This window comes from Pituophis catenifer, unplaced genomic scaffold (genome assembly GCF_029215685.1).
Source record: "Pituophis catenifer annectens isolate HBS135680 unplaced genomic scaffold, rPitCat1.0.hap2 SCAF_2, whole genome shotgun sequence".
Taxonomy (NCBI): domain Eukaryota; kingdom Metazoa; phylum Chordata; class Lepidosauria; order Squamata; family Colubridae; genus Pituophis; species Pituophis catenifer.
In genome coordinates this window covers 232,931,010-232,949,582 of record NW_027256882.1, presented here as the reverse complement: position 1 = coordinate 232,949,582, position 18,573 = coordinate 232,931,010, and the positions used below count along the sequence as shown (strand labels likewise).

The window sequence follows — 18,573 nt, the reverse complement described above, 5'->3', positions numbered from 1 at the left end:
AGCTGCTAGACATTGGTCTGTCTTTCTTTTTATCTGCCTCTCACCACTCTTTCTCCCTGCAACTTTTCAAGACTAATATGTTTCATCAAGAGTTTAACAGTGTGACTATTTTAAGCATTCTGCTTCCCCTGCCTTAGCAAAACCAGCCAGCTGATTATCTACAAATCCTATTTCTTTTTCAAAGGAAAGCTGGGGTCAAAAAGCACTCAATTATAATGAAATGCATGTGGCTGTAAAAGCAGTTAGAACTTAAAAGTGTTAAGGACTTTAGAAATTTGAGTGTGCCTTGCTTACTGTGCTACCTCAAATGGTATGCTAAGCACAGAGGTAAACACCGAATGAGCAACGGTAAATTTGTTTAGCTACTGCCATGTCAGTGGTTTGCTAAGCCCATTAAATGAATGAATAAAAGCACATAGGATGCTTGTATTGTAGCTCCTACAAAAAGCATTCGCTATATTGAGAAGATGATGACTGGGAGTTGGTGCTCTGGTCAGCAGCATGATTACTGCAATGCACAAGATATAAATCTGCAATTTAGTTCACTGGCAAATAGTTTCCATTCACATCTGGGGGATTTTGTACCTTAGCAAGGAGCCTGAGCAATTTCGCTGCCTTTGCAAAATTTCATATCAGGCAGTTTCAAGGCAGTGACTGGTGGGTTTCCTCTATCCTTCTATCTATTGGCAGAAGGTCTATCATCCCATAAAATGAAGCCTTCTTGAAGTCAACCTATTCAAAAGATATTTATACTTATGTCAAAGCACCCCCATCCCAGAAGTCTGCCTAAATGTTTAGAAGAGTTGGTTTGAAATATAAGGCAGAGAAGGTGGAATTGGAAAGCACTCACTGCTACTGTATTTCTAGAGCAGAGGTCTCTCCAACCTTGGCAACTTTAAGCCTGGTGGACTTCAACTCCCAGAATTCTGGGAGTTGAAGTCCGCCAGGCTTAAAGTTGCCAAGGTTGGAGACCCCAATTCTAGAGCTTCCACCAACTGAAACCAATTTCCCCCATGAATCTATGTTAGTCAGAGAAGCAGCCTCCTCTCTCACAAACCTTCGTCCCCCTTTGTGTTTGTGAATGTGTATTTATCATCCACTTTGCCTACTTTATGATCTTGCCCTGCACACAGACCCATACAGAGACTCACACAAAACGTAATCCACAACTGGATTCTTGTGCGATGAATCTATTGATCTCCTTAGAATTCAGTGATTCAAGGTTAAGAGACAAAAGGTGTTCAGTCTCTCTCCCAACTAAGGGCAAAATAGCCAAGGCCAAGGACCAGCACCTGGATGGAGAAGATGTGTTTCAGCAGCACTTGCCGAACCATCTGGAACATTTCTTACATCCCCATAATCAGGGGTGGGCTTCAAAAATTTAAGCAAGGGGTTCTCTGCCCAGTTGCTGGGTGGTCATGGCCAAGGTGGGCGTGGCCTAGTCGGCCTCCTGCACCATGGCAGGCAGGGCGTTTTTGCCCTCCCCGGGCTCTAGAGGCTTTCTTTAAGCCTCTGGAAGGGCGAAAATGGCCTCCCCAGGCTCGGAGGCCCTCTAGAGGATGGAAATGGGCCGATAGGCTACCGAACTTCTGGTAGGCCTGTTTTTCACCTCCCTGAGGCTCCGCGCGTGCCCTGCACTTACCTGCATCCAAAACGGGTTGTGTGGGGACTCCTAGGAGGGGTGGGTGGGGCGGGGCCAGCCAGGAGTGGGATTTGGGGGTTCTCCGAACTGCACATAATCTTAGCTAGAGGTTCTCCTGAACCCCTGCAAGCCCCCAGCAACCCAACCCTGCCCATAATCCCTTGTGTCATCCATTCTTTATGAAATGTTTCATGTTGGGAAAAGAAGGGCCACTTTTAAATTGGAACAGCAGCTGGTTTAGCAGTGGTTGGGGATGAGACTTAGGTGATATGTCCCTCAAACACAGCAAAGAGTTTTCTACTGCAGCAGCCAGGATGGGACAATGAACCCACCAACAAAACATATTCAGAAGTAAATCTCCACCTTCCTTCCCCTCCCCCCACAAGAGTACTTTTCTTAGGCCCCATTGAGGAATTCTTGATGTAATCTCATACTCTAATGATGACATTTCTTTCAAATGTGCATGGGCAAACTTGGCTACCATTAAGGATTTTTAATATATTGTTCTCAGCAAACAAACTGAGCAGTCTTAACACCTCTTTGATTCAAACATTGATACAATCACAGAAGTATTTTCTGGGAGCACACTGTTCTCCTGATATGCATCAGCAGTGTTGTTTCCTAGAATGTCCATAGGGCATGCATGATTGCTTTGGCATTCCATAAATTTCTGGAAAATACTGGTGAAGAGAAAGTCCCATGCCACTGAATCATAAAAAGAAAATTAAAGACCTCTTATCCACCTTGTAAGTAGGGATAGTCCTCAATTTACAATCACAATTGAGCCCAAAATTCCCATTACTAAGCAAGGCAGTTGTTAAGTCAGTTGCACCCATTTTACAAGGTTGTTTTTTTTGCCACAGTTGTTAAACGAATCACTGTAGTTGTTAAGTGAATCATGCAGTTGTTAAATGAATCTGGTCCCCCCCCCATTAACTTTGCTTGTTGGAAGTCGGCTGGGAACGTTAAAAATGGTGATCCCATCACCCCAAGACAGCGCAACTATCATAAATATGAGCCGTGGTGGCGCAGTGGTTAGAGTGCAGTACTACAGGCTACTTGTGCTGATCACCGGCTGCCAGCAGTTTGGCAGATCGAATCTCACCAGGCTCAAGGTTGACTCAGCCTTCCATCCTTCCGAGGTCAGTAAAATGAGGACTCAGATTGTTGGGGGCAATATGCTGACTCCGTAAACCATTTAGAAAGGGCTGTAAAAGCACTATGAAGCGGTATATAAGTCGAAGTGCTATTGGCATTGCTATAAATACATGCAAATTTTGATCACGTGACCATGGGGGGATGTTATAATGATTGCAGGTCTGAAAACTGGTCATAAGTCATTTTTTCAGTCCTGTTGTAACTTTGAACAGTCAATAAACAATGGTTGTAAATTGAGGACCACCTGTATTAGAAATAGGCACGCTTTTATTGTTTTTATTTTGTTTTGTTTTGATTTTTTTTAAAAAAAACCTGATCCTGCCCCTCCAATCTGGAATAGTAAAGGGGGAAGGGGGGGGTAACATAGAATAATTTGTTCAGATCTCTGTATTGTATGAAATAATCTAATAGGTTGAAATATCGGATACACATTTCTCTTGAAATTGCAGGATCTGGATCCCATCTGAAAACAGAACATTAAACTTTGGAATTTATAGGGTGTTTTTTTTTTAATCTAGTACACCACCTTCAGATTAACCCTCAGCTCCGCTTTTCATATTCATTCTCTGATAGTGCATCAAAGGATCTTTGCAAAAAGGGTTTGGAAACAGTGTTTGCATATGTTTAAATAACAGCAACATCCAACAGTTCTGTTATCTGTCTTGAATTTTGGGAACGTTAATTTAATTATGTCCTTAAAAATTCTCTAGGATTCCAGCTCAAAACTGTTAGAACTTGTAAACCTGGAGAACAATGATATTGTATTCAGATTCTTTCCCAATTGTTTAGGAGAAGGGTTGGGGGAAGAGAAGGAAAACGAAGAGAAGAAGAAGAGGCCAACAGAGTATTCCACTCATTAACAGGCTACTCATTATGTTGCTTCTGATTGTATCACTGTGGAAACAATCCTTTGGAAGCAACAACATTACTATTATAATTGAACACCAGCTTGTCAACAACAAGTCTGTTGAATCAACAATTGCTTTTATTCCAGACTCTCCTCTGGAACTCTTGCCAGAGGCAAGGAACATAATGCAAGTACAGACACTTGATTAATTACATGATCATTTAATAACAAATTAGAGAGAAGTTTGACTGATTCATGAATAGTTCTTTTAATTTACTCCTAGCATTCTTACCTTAATGGTTCTCAGATATTTTAATCCAGAGATAATAACAACAAACAACACAAATTCACTAGGAATTAAAAATTAAAACTGTTTTTCCCCCCAGTACAGCTTGCAGACTTCTTTTTCTTCCTTTCAGCTGACACTTGCCATTAAAGTAAAATTCCAAAGAAAGTAATTGCATCAAATAATGAATATTAGAACAACTTGAATAATAGCCTCATTTTATGCGTTATACTGGATCAAGCATACAAACAGACGAAGTACACCCTATGTGCTTAACACATAAAATGGATACCTGTAGGAGTACAGCAGAATGCACAAAGGCTAGCATGAGGCTAAAACCCTAGTTACACACTGAATGCCAGACTGCATGAAAGTCCCTATGTACATATAGGTGTATTTGTGTAGGACCCCCCCTTGGAGGAAATGAACTCAGTTCATGGGAGGGGGGAGCATGGCCAGCAGGACGCATAAGCGCTAGGGGCAGAGCACAGTCCTGTTCCCTTCCTCCTCTTGTTCACTGAAAGCATGAAAAGGTTCATCAGAATTGCACTAGGGTCCATCTGAAACATATAGAAACAGTAAACATCACAGTGGCAACTGTAATAACAATGGCAACGAAATGGATTCTAGATCGATGGGTAATATAAAGGTAGTCCTCGACTTACAACTTTTCATTTAGCGACCGTTTGAAGTTACAACAGCATTGAAAAAGTGACTTGTGACCATTTTTCACATTGAAAGCCATTGTAGCATCCTCGTGGTCAAAATTTGGGACGCTTGGCAACTGGCTCATATTTATGACAGTTGCAGGGTCCCAGGGTCACGCAATCCACCTTTTGCGATCTTCTGACAAGCAAAGTCAATGGGCAAGCCAGATCCACTTCACAACTGCATGACTAACTTCACAACGGCACTGCTTCACTTCTTCACGGTGATGAGAAAGGTTGTAAAATGGGGCAAAACTCACTTAACAACTCTCTCGCTTAGCAATGGAAATTTGAGGCTCAGCTATGGTCGTAAATTGAGGACCACCTGTATATATTTGAATCAACATGTTCGCCAAGAAGGACCAGAGATTCCATTTATTGGAAAATGTGGGCAGCTGCCACATATTGGATGCTAGAGTAACTCTAAAAGAACGGGCTGAAGGAGTTTATCTGCATGAGTTGGAGCCGCTGTCTAGTATACACAATACACAATACACAATACACAATCTGAGTGGACGGCTTTTGCGTATAACTGAGGTGGTCACTGCATTGCAAAATTCCTCAGGAATACACAATTGGCATGGAATTGCTCTGTAATTTGTGTTTCAGTTTTGGAAGTTTATTTGATTAAATAATCTAGGAATTTGAATGGAATGAATTTCTCCTCCACCTCTGGTGCTTGTTTTTGTCTGCGCTGAGGACAAATATTTCATCTCCCTTAAACAAGATCAAGAAAAACCAGTTGTAGAAACAGATTTCAAAGTGTAGAAATATGTACTCTGGTTGGATTAATGTAATTAAGTAATAACATTAAAGTAATTAAAAGTTTAGAGATGGAGAGCAGGTGCTTGGATTTGTTTTTGGAAAAATCTGGCTTATTTTGTGATAAACCTGTACATGTTGGACAAGAGACTTTAAATGAAGGATAGCTACATACTTGGACTCAAATTTATCTGCACAATTCACTGCCTTCCCAGCTTCTGATGTTCATTAAAAATAGCCATTCTTTGTGGAAAAAAGGAAAGGAAAGAAGGGGAGGGGAGGGGAGGGGAGGAGAGGAGAGGAAAGGAAAGGAAAGGAAAGGAAAGGAAAGGAAAGGAAAGGAAAGGAAAGGAAAGGAAAGGAAAGGAAAGGAAAGCAAAGGAAAGCAAAGGAAAGGAAAGGAAAGGAAAGGAAAGGAAAGGAAAGGACTACACTGACTGATTACTGTTCAAGATTACATGTTGAAAAAAAATGAACTTTGATAGGGTTAACCATTATGATATTATTTAATGGTTTTAATGATACTCCTTTTAAATTATTTTCTTAGGTTTCTTTTGGTTTAAGTAGTAGTAGTAGTATTTTTATTGGCATAAAGCTAGGGCCACAATTTAGAGGACAATTACAATTTTTTGAAAAAAAATATATCTCAGCCTTGGGAGTCAAGCTGAACTTCTAAGTCCAAGTAAGCATGTACATCTGTTTCTACATGCTTAGCAAGGGCATACAAGTTCCAAATCAAGCAACAACATTGTACTCTTTAAATTATTATTTATGGCTATAGAATAAGCTGTCTTTATTATGAAGTGAACTTACTGTGTATTTGTTTTACAACTGTTTAAGTGCACGTGTCAAAAATCTGTCATACCAATGCAGCTTTTGTAATTTGTTCTATTTCCAGTGTAATGTATTTTGCGAGTTAGGATTTTTAACATAGTTGAAATAGGCAAAACATTCATTTCTTCAAAAATGACAACTAACACCTATTGATCACGTAAACTAACACTATTACTGAATATTGGGGATCCACTGACATTGCTTACAGTTAGGTTGGTGCAATTTAGCAATATCCACCAGGGTGGTCAAAACAGGAACGATGCCAGTTGTGGCATTCCAATCCAGTCCTTTGGGATGTACATTGATTTACAGAAATATACAAAACGGCAGGGCTTCAGTTGTGTTTCAAAACCACCATCTTGCCTGTTTTGAGCTGCAGATGCCACTGATCCAATTTCTCTTGGAAATATAAGCACAACTGTAACATCTCTGCCAGCATGGGGATAACTGTAAAGATATACTGTACAGTTCAATAAATATTTCATTTTTATTTTATGAAGTTGTAAATTTATATCACTGAAATAAATTAAAAGTTTACTAGAGATTGCCTGAACGTGCACCGGTATGTTGCATATGGTTCCATTTTAGTGGAATGTCAGTAAAATCTAGATTAGTGTTTAGATTGGAGATTCGGTGTGCATAAACAAGTGTGAGCACACTTGGGGTGGAAGTGGGCTTCAGTTACACTTGTGGCCTATTGCCCCAAATGTGGCAAAATAATAATAATAATAATAATAATAATAATAATAATAATAATAATAATAATAATAATAATAATAATAATAATAATAATAATAATAATAATAATAATAATAATAATAATTTTATTTCTATACCGCCCTTCTCCCGAAGGACTCAGGGCGGTGTACAGCCTATTTAAAAACACAAACAAAACAATGATATAAAATTTAAAATAATTAAATAAATGGCTCAAATTTAAAACCCCAATAAATTTAAATACCCCAATTTAAAACTATTGTATTGATAGTCCGGCCTGGCGGAACAACAGGGTCTTCAATGCGCAGCGAAACACCCGGAGGTCAGATATCTTACGAATTTCCGGGGGCAGTTCATTCCACAGGGCTGGGGCTCCCACAGAGAAGGCCCTCCCCCTGGGCATCGCCAGCCGACATAACTTGGCTGATGGCACCCTGAGGAGACCCTCTCTGTGGGAACGAACTGGTCGGTGGGAGGCTATTGGTGGCAGAAGACGGTCTCGGAGGTACCCGGGTCCTATGCCATGGAGCGCTTTAAAGGTGGTAACCAACACCTTGAATCGCACCCGGAAGACCACCGGGAGCCAGTGCAGCTCGCGCAGGAGGGGTGTCACATGGGCATAACGGGTTGCGCCCATAACCACCCGCGCGGGCCGCATTCTGGACCAGTTGGAGCCTCCGAGTGCTCTTCAAGGAGAGCCCCATGTAGAGAGCATTACAATAGTCCAACCGGGAAGTAACAAGGGCATGAGTGACCGTGCGCAGGGCGTCCCGATCCAGAAAGGGCTGCAACTGGCGAATCAGGCGAACCTGATAAAAGGCCCCCCTGGCCACGGCCGTCATATGCTCTTCTAAAGACAGCCGCGCGTCCAGGAGGACACCCAGATTGCGAGCCCTCTCCGTGGGGGGCAAAGATTCACCCCCAATAGTCAGCGATGGCACCTGCTGACTATATCGGGGCGCCGGAAGCCACAGCCACTCGGTCTTGGAGGGGTTGAGTCTGAGCCTGTTCCTCCCCATCCAGGCCCGCACGGCTTCCAGGCAGCGGGACATCACATCAAGGGCATCGTTGGGGTTGTCTGGGGTGGAGATGTACAGCTGGGTATCGTCAGCGTACAGATGACACTTCACTCCAAAACCACGGATGATCTCACCCAGCGGCTTCACATAAATGTTGAACAGGAGGGGCGAGAGGACCGACCCTTGCGGCACTCCCCATGCGAGACGCCTCGAGGTCGACCTCTGCCCCCCTGCCAACACGAACTGCGAGCGGTCGGAGAGGAAGGAGGAGAACCACCGCAAAACGGTGCCCCCTATTCCTAACCCCCTCAACCGCTGCAGCATGATACCATGGTCGATGGTATCAAAAGCCGCTGAGAGATCTAATAGGACTAGGACAGAGGAACAACCCCTGTCCCGAGCCCTCCAGAGATCATCCACCAACGCGACCAATGCCGTTTCTGTGCTGTACCCCTGCCTGAAGCCCGACTGGTACGGGTCTAGATAGATAGCTTCATCCAGGTGCCGGGGAAGTTGTCGTGCCACCACGCTCTCAACAACCTTCGCCACAAAACGAAGGTTGGAGACTGGACGATAGTTGGCTAATTCAGCCGGGTCCAAGGAAGGCTTCTTGAGGAGGGGCCTCACTACCGCCTCTTTCAAGGCAGCAGGAAAGGCACCCTCACCCAAAGAAGCACCTATAATCCCCTGGAGCCAGCCTCGTGTAACCTCCCGGGAGGCCAGTACCAACCAGGAGGGACACGGGTCCAATAAACACGTGGCGGCACTAATCTTACCCAGAACCCTGTCCACATCCTCGGGAGTCACAGGATCAAACTCCTCCCAGATAACATTCTCAAGACCTGCCCCGGTCTCCTCCCGTGGACTCATCCAATCGGAGTCCAAGCCATCCCGAATCCGAGCGACTTTATCGTGCAGGAATTGCACAAAATCCTCAGCACGACCCTGCAAGGGATCTTCCCGCACTCCTCCCTGAAGAAGGGAGTGGGTCACCCTAAACAGGGCGGCTGGGCGGTTCTCTGCAGATGCGATAAGAGCAGAAAAATGGTTAGATTTTGCCGCTTTTATCGCCACTAGGTAGGTCTTGATATAAGACCTCACCTGTGTCCGGTCGGAATCGGATTGACTAGTCCTCCAAATGCTCTCTAGGCGTCTTTTCCGACGCTTCATCTCTCTCAGCTCCTCAGAGAACCAAGGAGCTAATTGAGATTGGCATCGGGTCAGAGGCCGCAAAGGCACGACGCGGTCCAAAGCTCCGGAGGCCGCCCTTTCCCAGGCGGCCACCAGCTCTTCAGTCGAGTCATGTGTTAGAGTCTCATGTATCAGTATTGTTCATACCGTTACCAGGAAATGATGCAAATACGATGGGCATGACCGAAGCTATAATCTATCCTTTATTAATATTTGAAAATCGTGGGCAACCAAGATTGTGTGGTGGGTCATAGATAGTGACATGAAGAACATGCTTTTTCAGTTGAACATAGACTGAAACAGCACTGGTCATTTTGGTATGTATCTTTATTAGGGATGTGGATGATTGAAAACAATCCTATTACACCTCTTGGCTGTGTAGAGAACCACTGGCCATGCTGTTGTCCTGGTGAAGGATGGAGTGGGAGATACTCTTTTGCTCCTTCCTGATTGGACAGTTTTAGCCATTATTTATTAAGGACCAGCAGTTCAGACCTTGACTCCTTGAGTGGTCTCCTGAAGCTATTTAAATTCTGCATGGATTCTGCATTGGGAGAGGCCATTATTTGGCTTCCAGAAGTTGTGAGGGACTAGATCAGGGGTGTCAAACTTGATTTCATTAAGGGCCGCTTCAGGGTTGTGTTTAATCTCGGAGGGGGCAGGGAAGCGTGGCCAGAGTGGGCATAGCCAGCTTGATGTCACACATGTCAGGGGCACCTGTGGTGTCCCAAGCGCTCTGCCAGCGAAAATGGGCCCCCGAGCTCCATTTTTGGCTGCAACGGCCTCCTGCAACCCTCTGCCAGTGAAAACAGAGTTTGGGTGGGCTGCATGCAGCCCTCCCGAACTCTGTTTTTGCTGGCAGAGGCACTGCAGGTAAGTCCTTTGCTGTTTCCAGGATGGCCCTGCAGACCAGATCTAAGCACCCCGTGGACTGGATCTTGCCCACAAGCCTTGAATTCAACTCCCCTGGACTAGATGGAACACAGCTAAATTGGAAGCCTGCAGTAAAGTTAATTGAATGAAAAACCAAATGAAAAAAAAAAGATATGGAATGAACTCAAAGAGATAGAACGCATGGAAACAATAATTGGATGACATTCCTCTGAACACTGCACATGCTTGCGACAAAAAAAAAAGTAGATAAAAAGTAACACAGAAATGCTGTGAAAAATGCTGAAAAATGACAAGACTTCAAGTGAAGCTGGAAAACATTAAAATACAGATGTGGTTTGCTTACAGAATGGCAGTGCAACTTGTTTCAAGTGTGCACAAAGGTAGCCTCTGTGCCCGACAACTGGAAGGAAGTTGTTACTCATCCCCTATACAAAACGTAGGGTAACTTGTGTAAACGTCACAACTACAGAGGAAATTAGTTTGTTGACTTGCCAAGTGTGACTGGAAATGTGTTTGAATTCTGTCCGTATAGGTGACCATGAGCAAAATCTGGGAAATCATGCTGAATTGATTTTTCTCTTCCACAGGACCCTGTGAATTGTATAGATGTGACAAGCCTTGTACTTTTGTTGATTTATAGAATATGTGTGATAAAGTGAGCAGGCTTAAACTATGGAATGTTTTATGCAAATATGAAGTTGAAGGTTAGATCCTGAATGCATTAAGGGCATTATGTGCTGGAAGTAAAGGATGTATGAGAATAAACAGGACGCTTAGTAAACGTGCAGCACTGAGCAAGGATTAAGACAAGGATATATAATGTTCCCATGGTTGTTTAAATGTATTTCAAATGTATTTGTGGGTAAAGAAATGCTTGCAGTGATGGTAGAAATGTGCTCATTGGGGATGGAAATATTTGTGTACTTATGTATGCAACATGATACAGTGTTGATGATTGATATTTTCAACATTAGACTGTGGGATGGCTCTGAAAATGCTTAAGTCTGAGATCATGGTGGTTGTTTTCCACAGAGAATACGGAGTGAAGAATTGTAGGTTAAAGATGAATGGCAAAATAACCCAATTCTGAGCAAGTGGATTATTCTAAAGAAACAATGGAAAAATTTTAAGATGTATAAATGGTCGTAGAAAGATAATAAGCTTTCTAATAATATAGATATTTTTATAATAGCTTTATAATAAGCTATTATAATGGAAGAACGTGTATCAAAAGAAGTTAAATTCATTACATGAAAGAAAGCCCATTCAGTTACATGGACATGATAGTAAATACAACTAGCCCTTGACTTTTGAGCCCCAAATTTATGTTTATTAAGTGAGTTTTGCCCCATTTTACGACCTTTCTTGCCACAGTTATTAAATGAAGCATTGCAGTTGTTAAGTTAGTAACCTGGTTGTTAAGTGAATCTGGCTTCCCCATTGACTTTGCTTTTCAGAAGTTTGCAAAAAAGCTGATGACATGACCCTGGAACACTGCAGCCAGTTGCAGTGAACCAGTTGCCAAGTATCTGAATTTTGATCATGGGACTGTGGGGATGTTGCAACTATGGTAAGTGTGAAAAATGGTCATAAGTCACTTTTTTCAGTGCCGTTGTAACTTTGAACCGTCACTATATGAACTGCTCTAAGTCGAGGACTACCTGTATGTTAGGAATAATGTAAGAATACATTGGACATGGCTCCTCCTAAAGAAGTGATAGGGTTAGAAATGAATGAGTCCTGAATGAGTGTGCATCGAATACACAAATGAATTGCCGTGGCAGAAGACATAGGCTGTGGAGAGAACATATGAACACAAACAAATAGAGACGGGGAAGTGGAGGTTAGAGAGAAAGGGAAAGGGAAAGGGGAGACAGAGGAAGTCAGATGGAACTGCTGAAATCCTCAAAAAGAGAGAGAGGTAAGAATTTGAAAGAACAAAAAAGCAATGTCCGATTTAGTGCATGGATGCGGTGGAAGTAAACATGATTTTCCAGATCAACAAAATAGAAATAGATACAGCTATATAGATATATATAAGAATATATACCATAAGCAATAGTACTATTGGACTATACGTGATTATAGATTAAAACATATAGAGTGATATATGTATAGAGTGTTATGGTACAACTATGAAAATAATGGTTATAACTATGACGTACAACATTATGTATTTAAAAAAGACCATATTGTATGACTACGAGAATAATAGTTATACTCACGGTGTATAATACTATCTATACTTAAAAAGGACTTGATATAGCCAGTACACTGTCATTGCAAAACTGGAAATGTGATGTATAATAAAGGAAAATGCATAATAAAAATATTTTTTTAAAAAAAAATCATGATTTTCCAGGAAGGAAGATATTAAAATGCTTCAAATGTTATTGATGTAAACTAGTAATATTTTATTTATTTTCTTATTTCATTATTGTGCCTTTCTTTGGCTCACAATTTCTTGTTCAGTTTCTAATGCTTTAAATAAGGCTGCTTATCCCAAAAGGGAATAGGTGATAGAAATGTGTGTGTCTGCTATTGGTTTTACCTCAAAGTCTATGGAGTCAACTATCCTTTTTATCTACTCAAATATCTCTGATTTCATCCAAAACATGTCACAGTTTGATCACCATTTGACCTTCACTGTTCAACAGATTTAACAATCAGTAAAACTTACTTCACCTGCTGAATTTGTAATTATATTCATTCAAAAAAACATATTTTAAACTTTAAAGGTCAATATTTGTTCTCTGGCCAAAGAAATAAAAGATAAATAGAATATAAATATTAGATTTATTCCATTTGAAAATGTTAACAATGGGGCAATCTTAACCACACCTAATAAAATAAGCTTTATTAAGGCCTATAGGTTGTAATCTGAAGAAACATGTATATGGTTAGATGCATAGCCTGTTACTTAGCATTCATAATCAATTTCAGAAAGGGGGAAATCAATCATAAATTACATGCGCATAGGGAAGACACCTATTTACCTATAGACATACATACACATAAATATATATAAATATGTACTTACATGTGTCAGGCTTGAGTTGACTGTTTGTAATTCCAAAATATTGAGGGTTTTCAATTACAGGAATCTTTGTCATTCCAATAATCACTGCATCCGGGCCTCCCTCAGAAGAAGATGGTGTGTTGCTTCCATTAGAGATGTGATGAAGGGGACTTGCCGAATCGTCGTCATTGCTGATAACTGAAGAAGGGCCTAAAGTTAGAAACAAAGATTCCCCTGTAACTTGGCAAAATTCTTCCCTCCCTCTACTCTCTCCTAGGCTCTCAAGAGCCCAACGCACTCAGAAATGACACTCAGTGACTTTATCTTCAGCACCACCGAGGTAGGATGGCTATCAAAGGAACTGAGAGAACTTCTGCATAGCTGTTGGCCTCCCCTTTCAGATTTTGGGAGGAGGCTTGTCCCACCTCAGTAGTGTCCCACAGAGCCACCCAGTACTCTTTCCAGAGCTAACAGAAAAAAGCAATAAATAAATAAATAGCCACTAGTTATTGAGCAGATCCTGGGCTCCTTATTCCCTCACCGTGTTTCAGCACTGAAGAAAAAGTGAGAAACTAATTGGCCCATTGAGGTAGAACAATAAAACAATCCCTATGACTGGGAAAAGTAGATGGATGGATGGATGGATGTAAAGATAGAAAAAAAGAAGCTACAAAAACAATACGCAGTTAGTAAATAATAACAGAGAGGAAAAGAATACTGTCAGCAATCTAAGCCAATTTCATATATATCATATCTTAAGGTTATTAAAAAATTCTAATTTAAAGATAAAAAAATAGCAATATAGGTAGTCCTTGACCTATAACCACAACTGAGCCCAAAACTTCTGTGGCTAAGTGAGACAGCTATTAGGTGAGTTTTGCCCCATTTTATGACCTTTCTTGCCCCAATTGTTAAGTGAATAGCTGCAGTTGTTAAGTTAATAACACCATGGTTAAGTGAATTTGGCTTCCCCATTGACTTTGCTTGTCAGAAGCTATCAACGGAGGATCACATGACCCTGGGACACTGCAACCATCTAAAATATGAACCAGTTGCCAAGCATCTGAATTTTGATCACATAATCCTGGGGATGCTGCAATGCTCTTGTGAAAAATGTTTATTAGCCACTTTTTCAGTGCTGTTCTATCTTTGAACAGTCACTAAACAAATGATTGTAAGTCGAGGACTACCTGTACTCTATTGTTGTAAAATATAATGAAGGCTGTACCAAAAGGAAACATATTGCATGCTGGATGCATAGATTACACATCTCCTTAATCCAATCCTTAATATCTGGAATAATACTTTTGTTGCTCTTGTCAATATCATCGTCACCACCACCACTACTTTAGTAAGTATTCAGGACATAAGTTTCATTAGGTCAGGGCTGGATGGTAAAAAGGCTCACACTCTCTTTATGGAAGGGAGGGTGGAAAAGTCAGCAGCCACAGAGCAGGATGAGGTAGGAGTTCTCACTTGTGGAAAATTTCCTGTGTTGGACCTCCATCAAACACATTACAAAAGTGCTTTCACGATATTTTGTTTTGAACTGAGCTGGTTATTAATTGTCTCTCATTCCTAGGACCCAAGCATAGAGTGCCACATCCAGGAACATCAATGCAGTCCTTGTGTTAGAAGCTCCTTCAAGCATTCAGCGCGGTCCTGATTAATTCATGTCTCCATACTTCCTGACAAGGATCTTTCTCAGTCCTACTGGCAAGGTAAAGTTAAAGGAGTCCCTGAGCTAGTCATTGCCGACTATAGGGGGCGGTGCTCATCTCCATTTCAAGGCCATTGAGCCACACAGTCCAAAGACATTTTCACAGTCACGTGGCCAGCATGACATCATAGAGCACTGTTACCTTCCCACCGAAGGGATACCTATTTATCTACTCACATTTGCATGTTTTTGAATTGCTAGGTTGGCAGGAGCTAAGCCGAGGATGGGAGTTCACCCAGTCATGTGGCGCTTGGTTTTCAAACCTAGGCTGCCAGCTTTGCAACCAACAAGCCCAACATGGTGGGATTTTCTAAATGGAAACATGTACTTTGCCTGAAACTGTTCTTTTCTATTTTTAGGTGTTGATGATAACACATCGAACTGAAAACAAGGGGTACTTATATTAATAATTAAATCCTTGTACCACTTTTTGTCATGTGAGCATTGTACAATAAGGTAGACCAGGGATGTCCAACGTTACCAACTTTAAGATTTGTGGACCTCGACTCCTAGAATTCCCCAGCCAGCATGAACTCTGGGAATTGAAATTTATGGGTCTTAAAAGTGGCCTAAGTTGGACACCCCAATGTAGACTTGAAATGGAACATATTGCAGAAAAATAGGAGAGCAACATCTCAAAAATACAGGAATGGACTGAATAAGAAAAGGATATTTGCTTTTTTTCCCCCCTTGTCCCTCACAAATTCCCACAGGAATTTTTTCAGTCCTGCAAAGTTTTGGGACTACAGGGTGAATGTGGAATTTGTTTCTTGGATGCTGTTTATAGCTGGATAGACTCCACTGGCTTTCTCCCAACTTTTGAGCACACATAAAGAAAAATAGCAGGCACGCACATGCAACGTGTACATATACAGACAAATTACAAGGGAGACGGAGTAATTATTTAAATTAAAATATATAGCTAAATCAAAATGTCTCAAACAGGTGCTGAAAGTTGGTACAATGTACATCTCTTTGAGAAAGACATTCCAAAGCTGAAAGAACATCATTGGGAGGGAAAATATTTTGCTTTGTGAAAACATATTGCACTTTCCATAAGAAAACTCCTTGAAAGAAGTCTTCAGCCAAAAGTCTTGTACCCCTCAAGATCAGCAAGATCTTGTATGTCTTTCCCAAGATTCATTCTCTTATTGCCATTTTAAAACATATGGCTATGGCCCTTCTCCTTAAGATGGATTCGGTCCTGCTTTTAATAATTAATGTTTATCTTCCGCCATCACTAAGAAAAGCTGAAACCACTGCAGTATGGATGGAGTTGGAACACTACATTAGTAAACTCCTCATGGACCATCCAAAAGCCAGGGTCTTACTAGGGGGAGACTTTAATGCTAGATTGGGACCAGATGATTGCACATTATATATGAAATATCATCAATATCCACCATTGGAGGTTCCATACAAACCAGTAGCTTCCTCACACAACTTTCTAAAGACAATTCTATATGACACCACTAATATTGTATTTCTAAGAATTTCCATAAGAGGAGGAATGCTTATTTATTTACTCAGTACATTGCAACAATCAAGGCTTCTTGAGGAGTTAAAATAAAAACGTAGTAGTAGAATTTAACGTGTCATTTAAAATCAGAACATCAACACTGAGTTATAATTTTCAGATCGAAACATTCAAGACTTCCGATCGCAATAATCCAGATGTAATCCTCATTAAACCCATTAAATTAAGACCCTTTCTCATATCACAAAGCCTTTATTCATGTTAATATCGTAATGTCTATAAATATTCAAGTGTTAATTATGCTCAGGAACAGAAGAAATGCTCCTAAATAATTTAAACCCTCTAGGAAAAGCTGTGCATTGGGCATTCTGCAACTCAGTGCCAATAATACATAACAAGATGGAAGGGGAGGGGAATCAAAGAAATGCAAATTATTTTTTCCTATGTTACCTTGTCTTCAAGTAATTTTTGACACTGAAACTAGATATTTTCAAAGTTGTGTTGTAATGACATTGGCCTCCCCGACATATGTGGCATCTCTGGTACATACCCATACATTCTTTACAGCCCACACGGTACCCCCCTCATACCATGGTAGCCCCATGCACCTCTTTGGTCCCTTCTGTCAGCGTTCCAGAAAGCCCCAACTCCAATTAAAAACTCTGGGACAAACATTTCTCAAAGTTCTATTTATTAGAATAGGTATACTGGCACATCTGGGAAAACCCGAATCCTCCTCCAGGTGCAGAAACACCATGACCTTGACCGAAGGGAAGAATGCTATTATGTCTAACTACAATCACTCTCCTGAATCCCCCCTCCTACTTTCCCAAGTGCAAGAAGTTGGCAGTGTGGAAGCTTCTGGTGTTAATATGGCTTCCAAAGATGACACCTTCCCCATCTGGGAGCAACCACTTATCTGCCAGCTGGCCTTGGACTTGCAACTTATTGCTGACTACCCCACTGACTTTCTCCTTGCAACTTTCCCACAAGCAAAGGGAGGGACGGAGGGAGGGAGGGAGGGGAAGGGGGAGGGAGGGAGGGAGGGAGGGAGGGAGGGAGGAAGGAAGGAAGGAAGGAAGGAAGGAAGGAAGGAAGGAAGGAAGGAAGGAAGGAAGGAAGGAAGGAAGGAAGGAAGGAAGGAAGGATTTCTGATGCTTCCTGCCAACTTCCTATAAGAAACTCAATGGGGAAGCCACCAGTAAGTCAGAAGTCCCTCTCACTCCCACTGCTTTTTTACTTAACCTTGGTCATTCTGTTTCTCTGTTTAGGTAACGAAATCCCTTTGAACTGATGACCCAACAGGAATCAGGTTTTCTAGTGTCTAAAGGGCAGGTTGAAATTAACTCTGGCTTCTGATGATTTACTGAATAACGTTTTTGGCAATATTATCAAATCCATTCTATGTTCATCTCTGCCAGGATTTAATTTATTTTATTTTATTTTATTTTATTTTATTTTATTTTATTTTATTTTATTTTATTTTATTTTATTTTATTATTTTATTTTATTTTATTTTATTTTATTTTATTTTATTATTTTATTTTATTATTTTATTTTATTTTATTTTATTTTATTTTATTTTATTTTATTTTATTTTATTTTAAGCTTGCCAATCAAGCTATAAACCTGAAGTTTTCTGCTGGCCTTATCTATTCCCAAGTACTAACAGATCTGATTCTACTTATCTTCCAAAACAAGGCTAGGCAATTGTTGCCATTTTAAGATAAAGATATGATTGTAGCTCAGTAAACTAAGTTATATAATAAAAATAACACTTTAAAAGATACTTTATTATTTGCTCAATCTCATCATGCCATAACTGGATAGAATTACAAGTTAGGCATTGAGGGAATGGCAAGACGTAAAATAAATCCAGTAAAGCACGTGGATAATCATGTGCAGAATTATCACCCCATCTGAATAATTGCATAATAACCCCTTTTTCTGCAGAAATCCTTTGGGATACTTGATCAAAGAGTGAGGGACTAACCAAAGGTCACCTAGTGAGCTTCCACAGCCAAGGAGAGAGGTCCACCACCTTGATTCCTACATCAGATTGGGCAAGGAAACAATACTGACTACCTCTGTCACCATTAGTGGCTACTATTACATTGTTATATCTATTGATTGGTACTTGTTTGGTTCATATATCATATATCTTGTGTCCTGTATTCATAAAAAAGTATGAATGGACATTTATCAAAGATGGAATACATTAAACACAACCAAAGTAGGTCACAGAGGAGTAAAAATTCATTCTAGATTTCAACTAATGGAACATGTAGAAATATCAGAAT

At 40.8% G+C, this 18,573-nt stretch overlaps 1 protein-coding gene across 3 annotated transcripts in view; it reads right to left on the bottom strand.

Moving 5' to 3' along the window:
• The window catches only part of NTRK2 (neurotrophic receptor tyrosine kinase 2), a 160,273-nt gene that overhangs the window by 71,088 nt on the left and 70,612 nt on the right, over window positions 1-18,573 (bottom strand). For all 3 annotated transcript variants that reach the window (XM_070935631.1, XM_070935630.1, XM_070935629.1), the window contains one exon: window positions 13,098-13,286. In XM_070935631.1, the coding sequence (XP_070791732.1) occupies window positions 13,098-13,286 (189 nt within the window). The remainder of the gene's footprint in view (window positions 1-13,097; window positions 13,287-18,573) is intronic.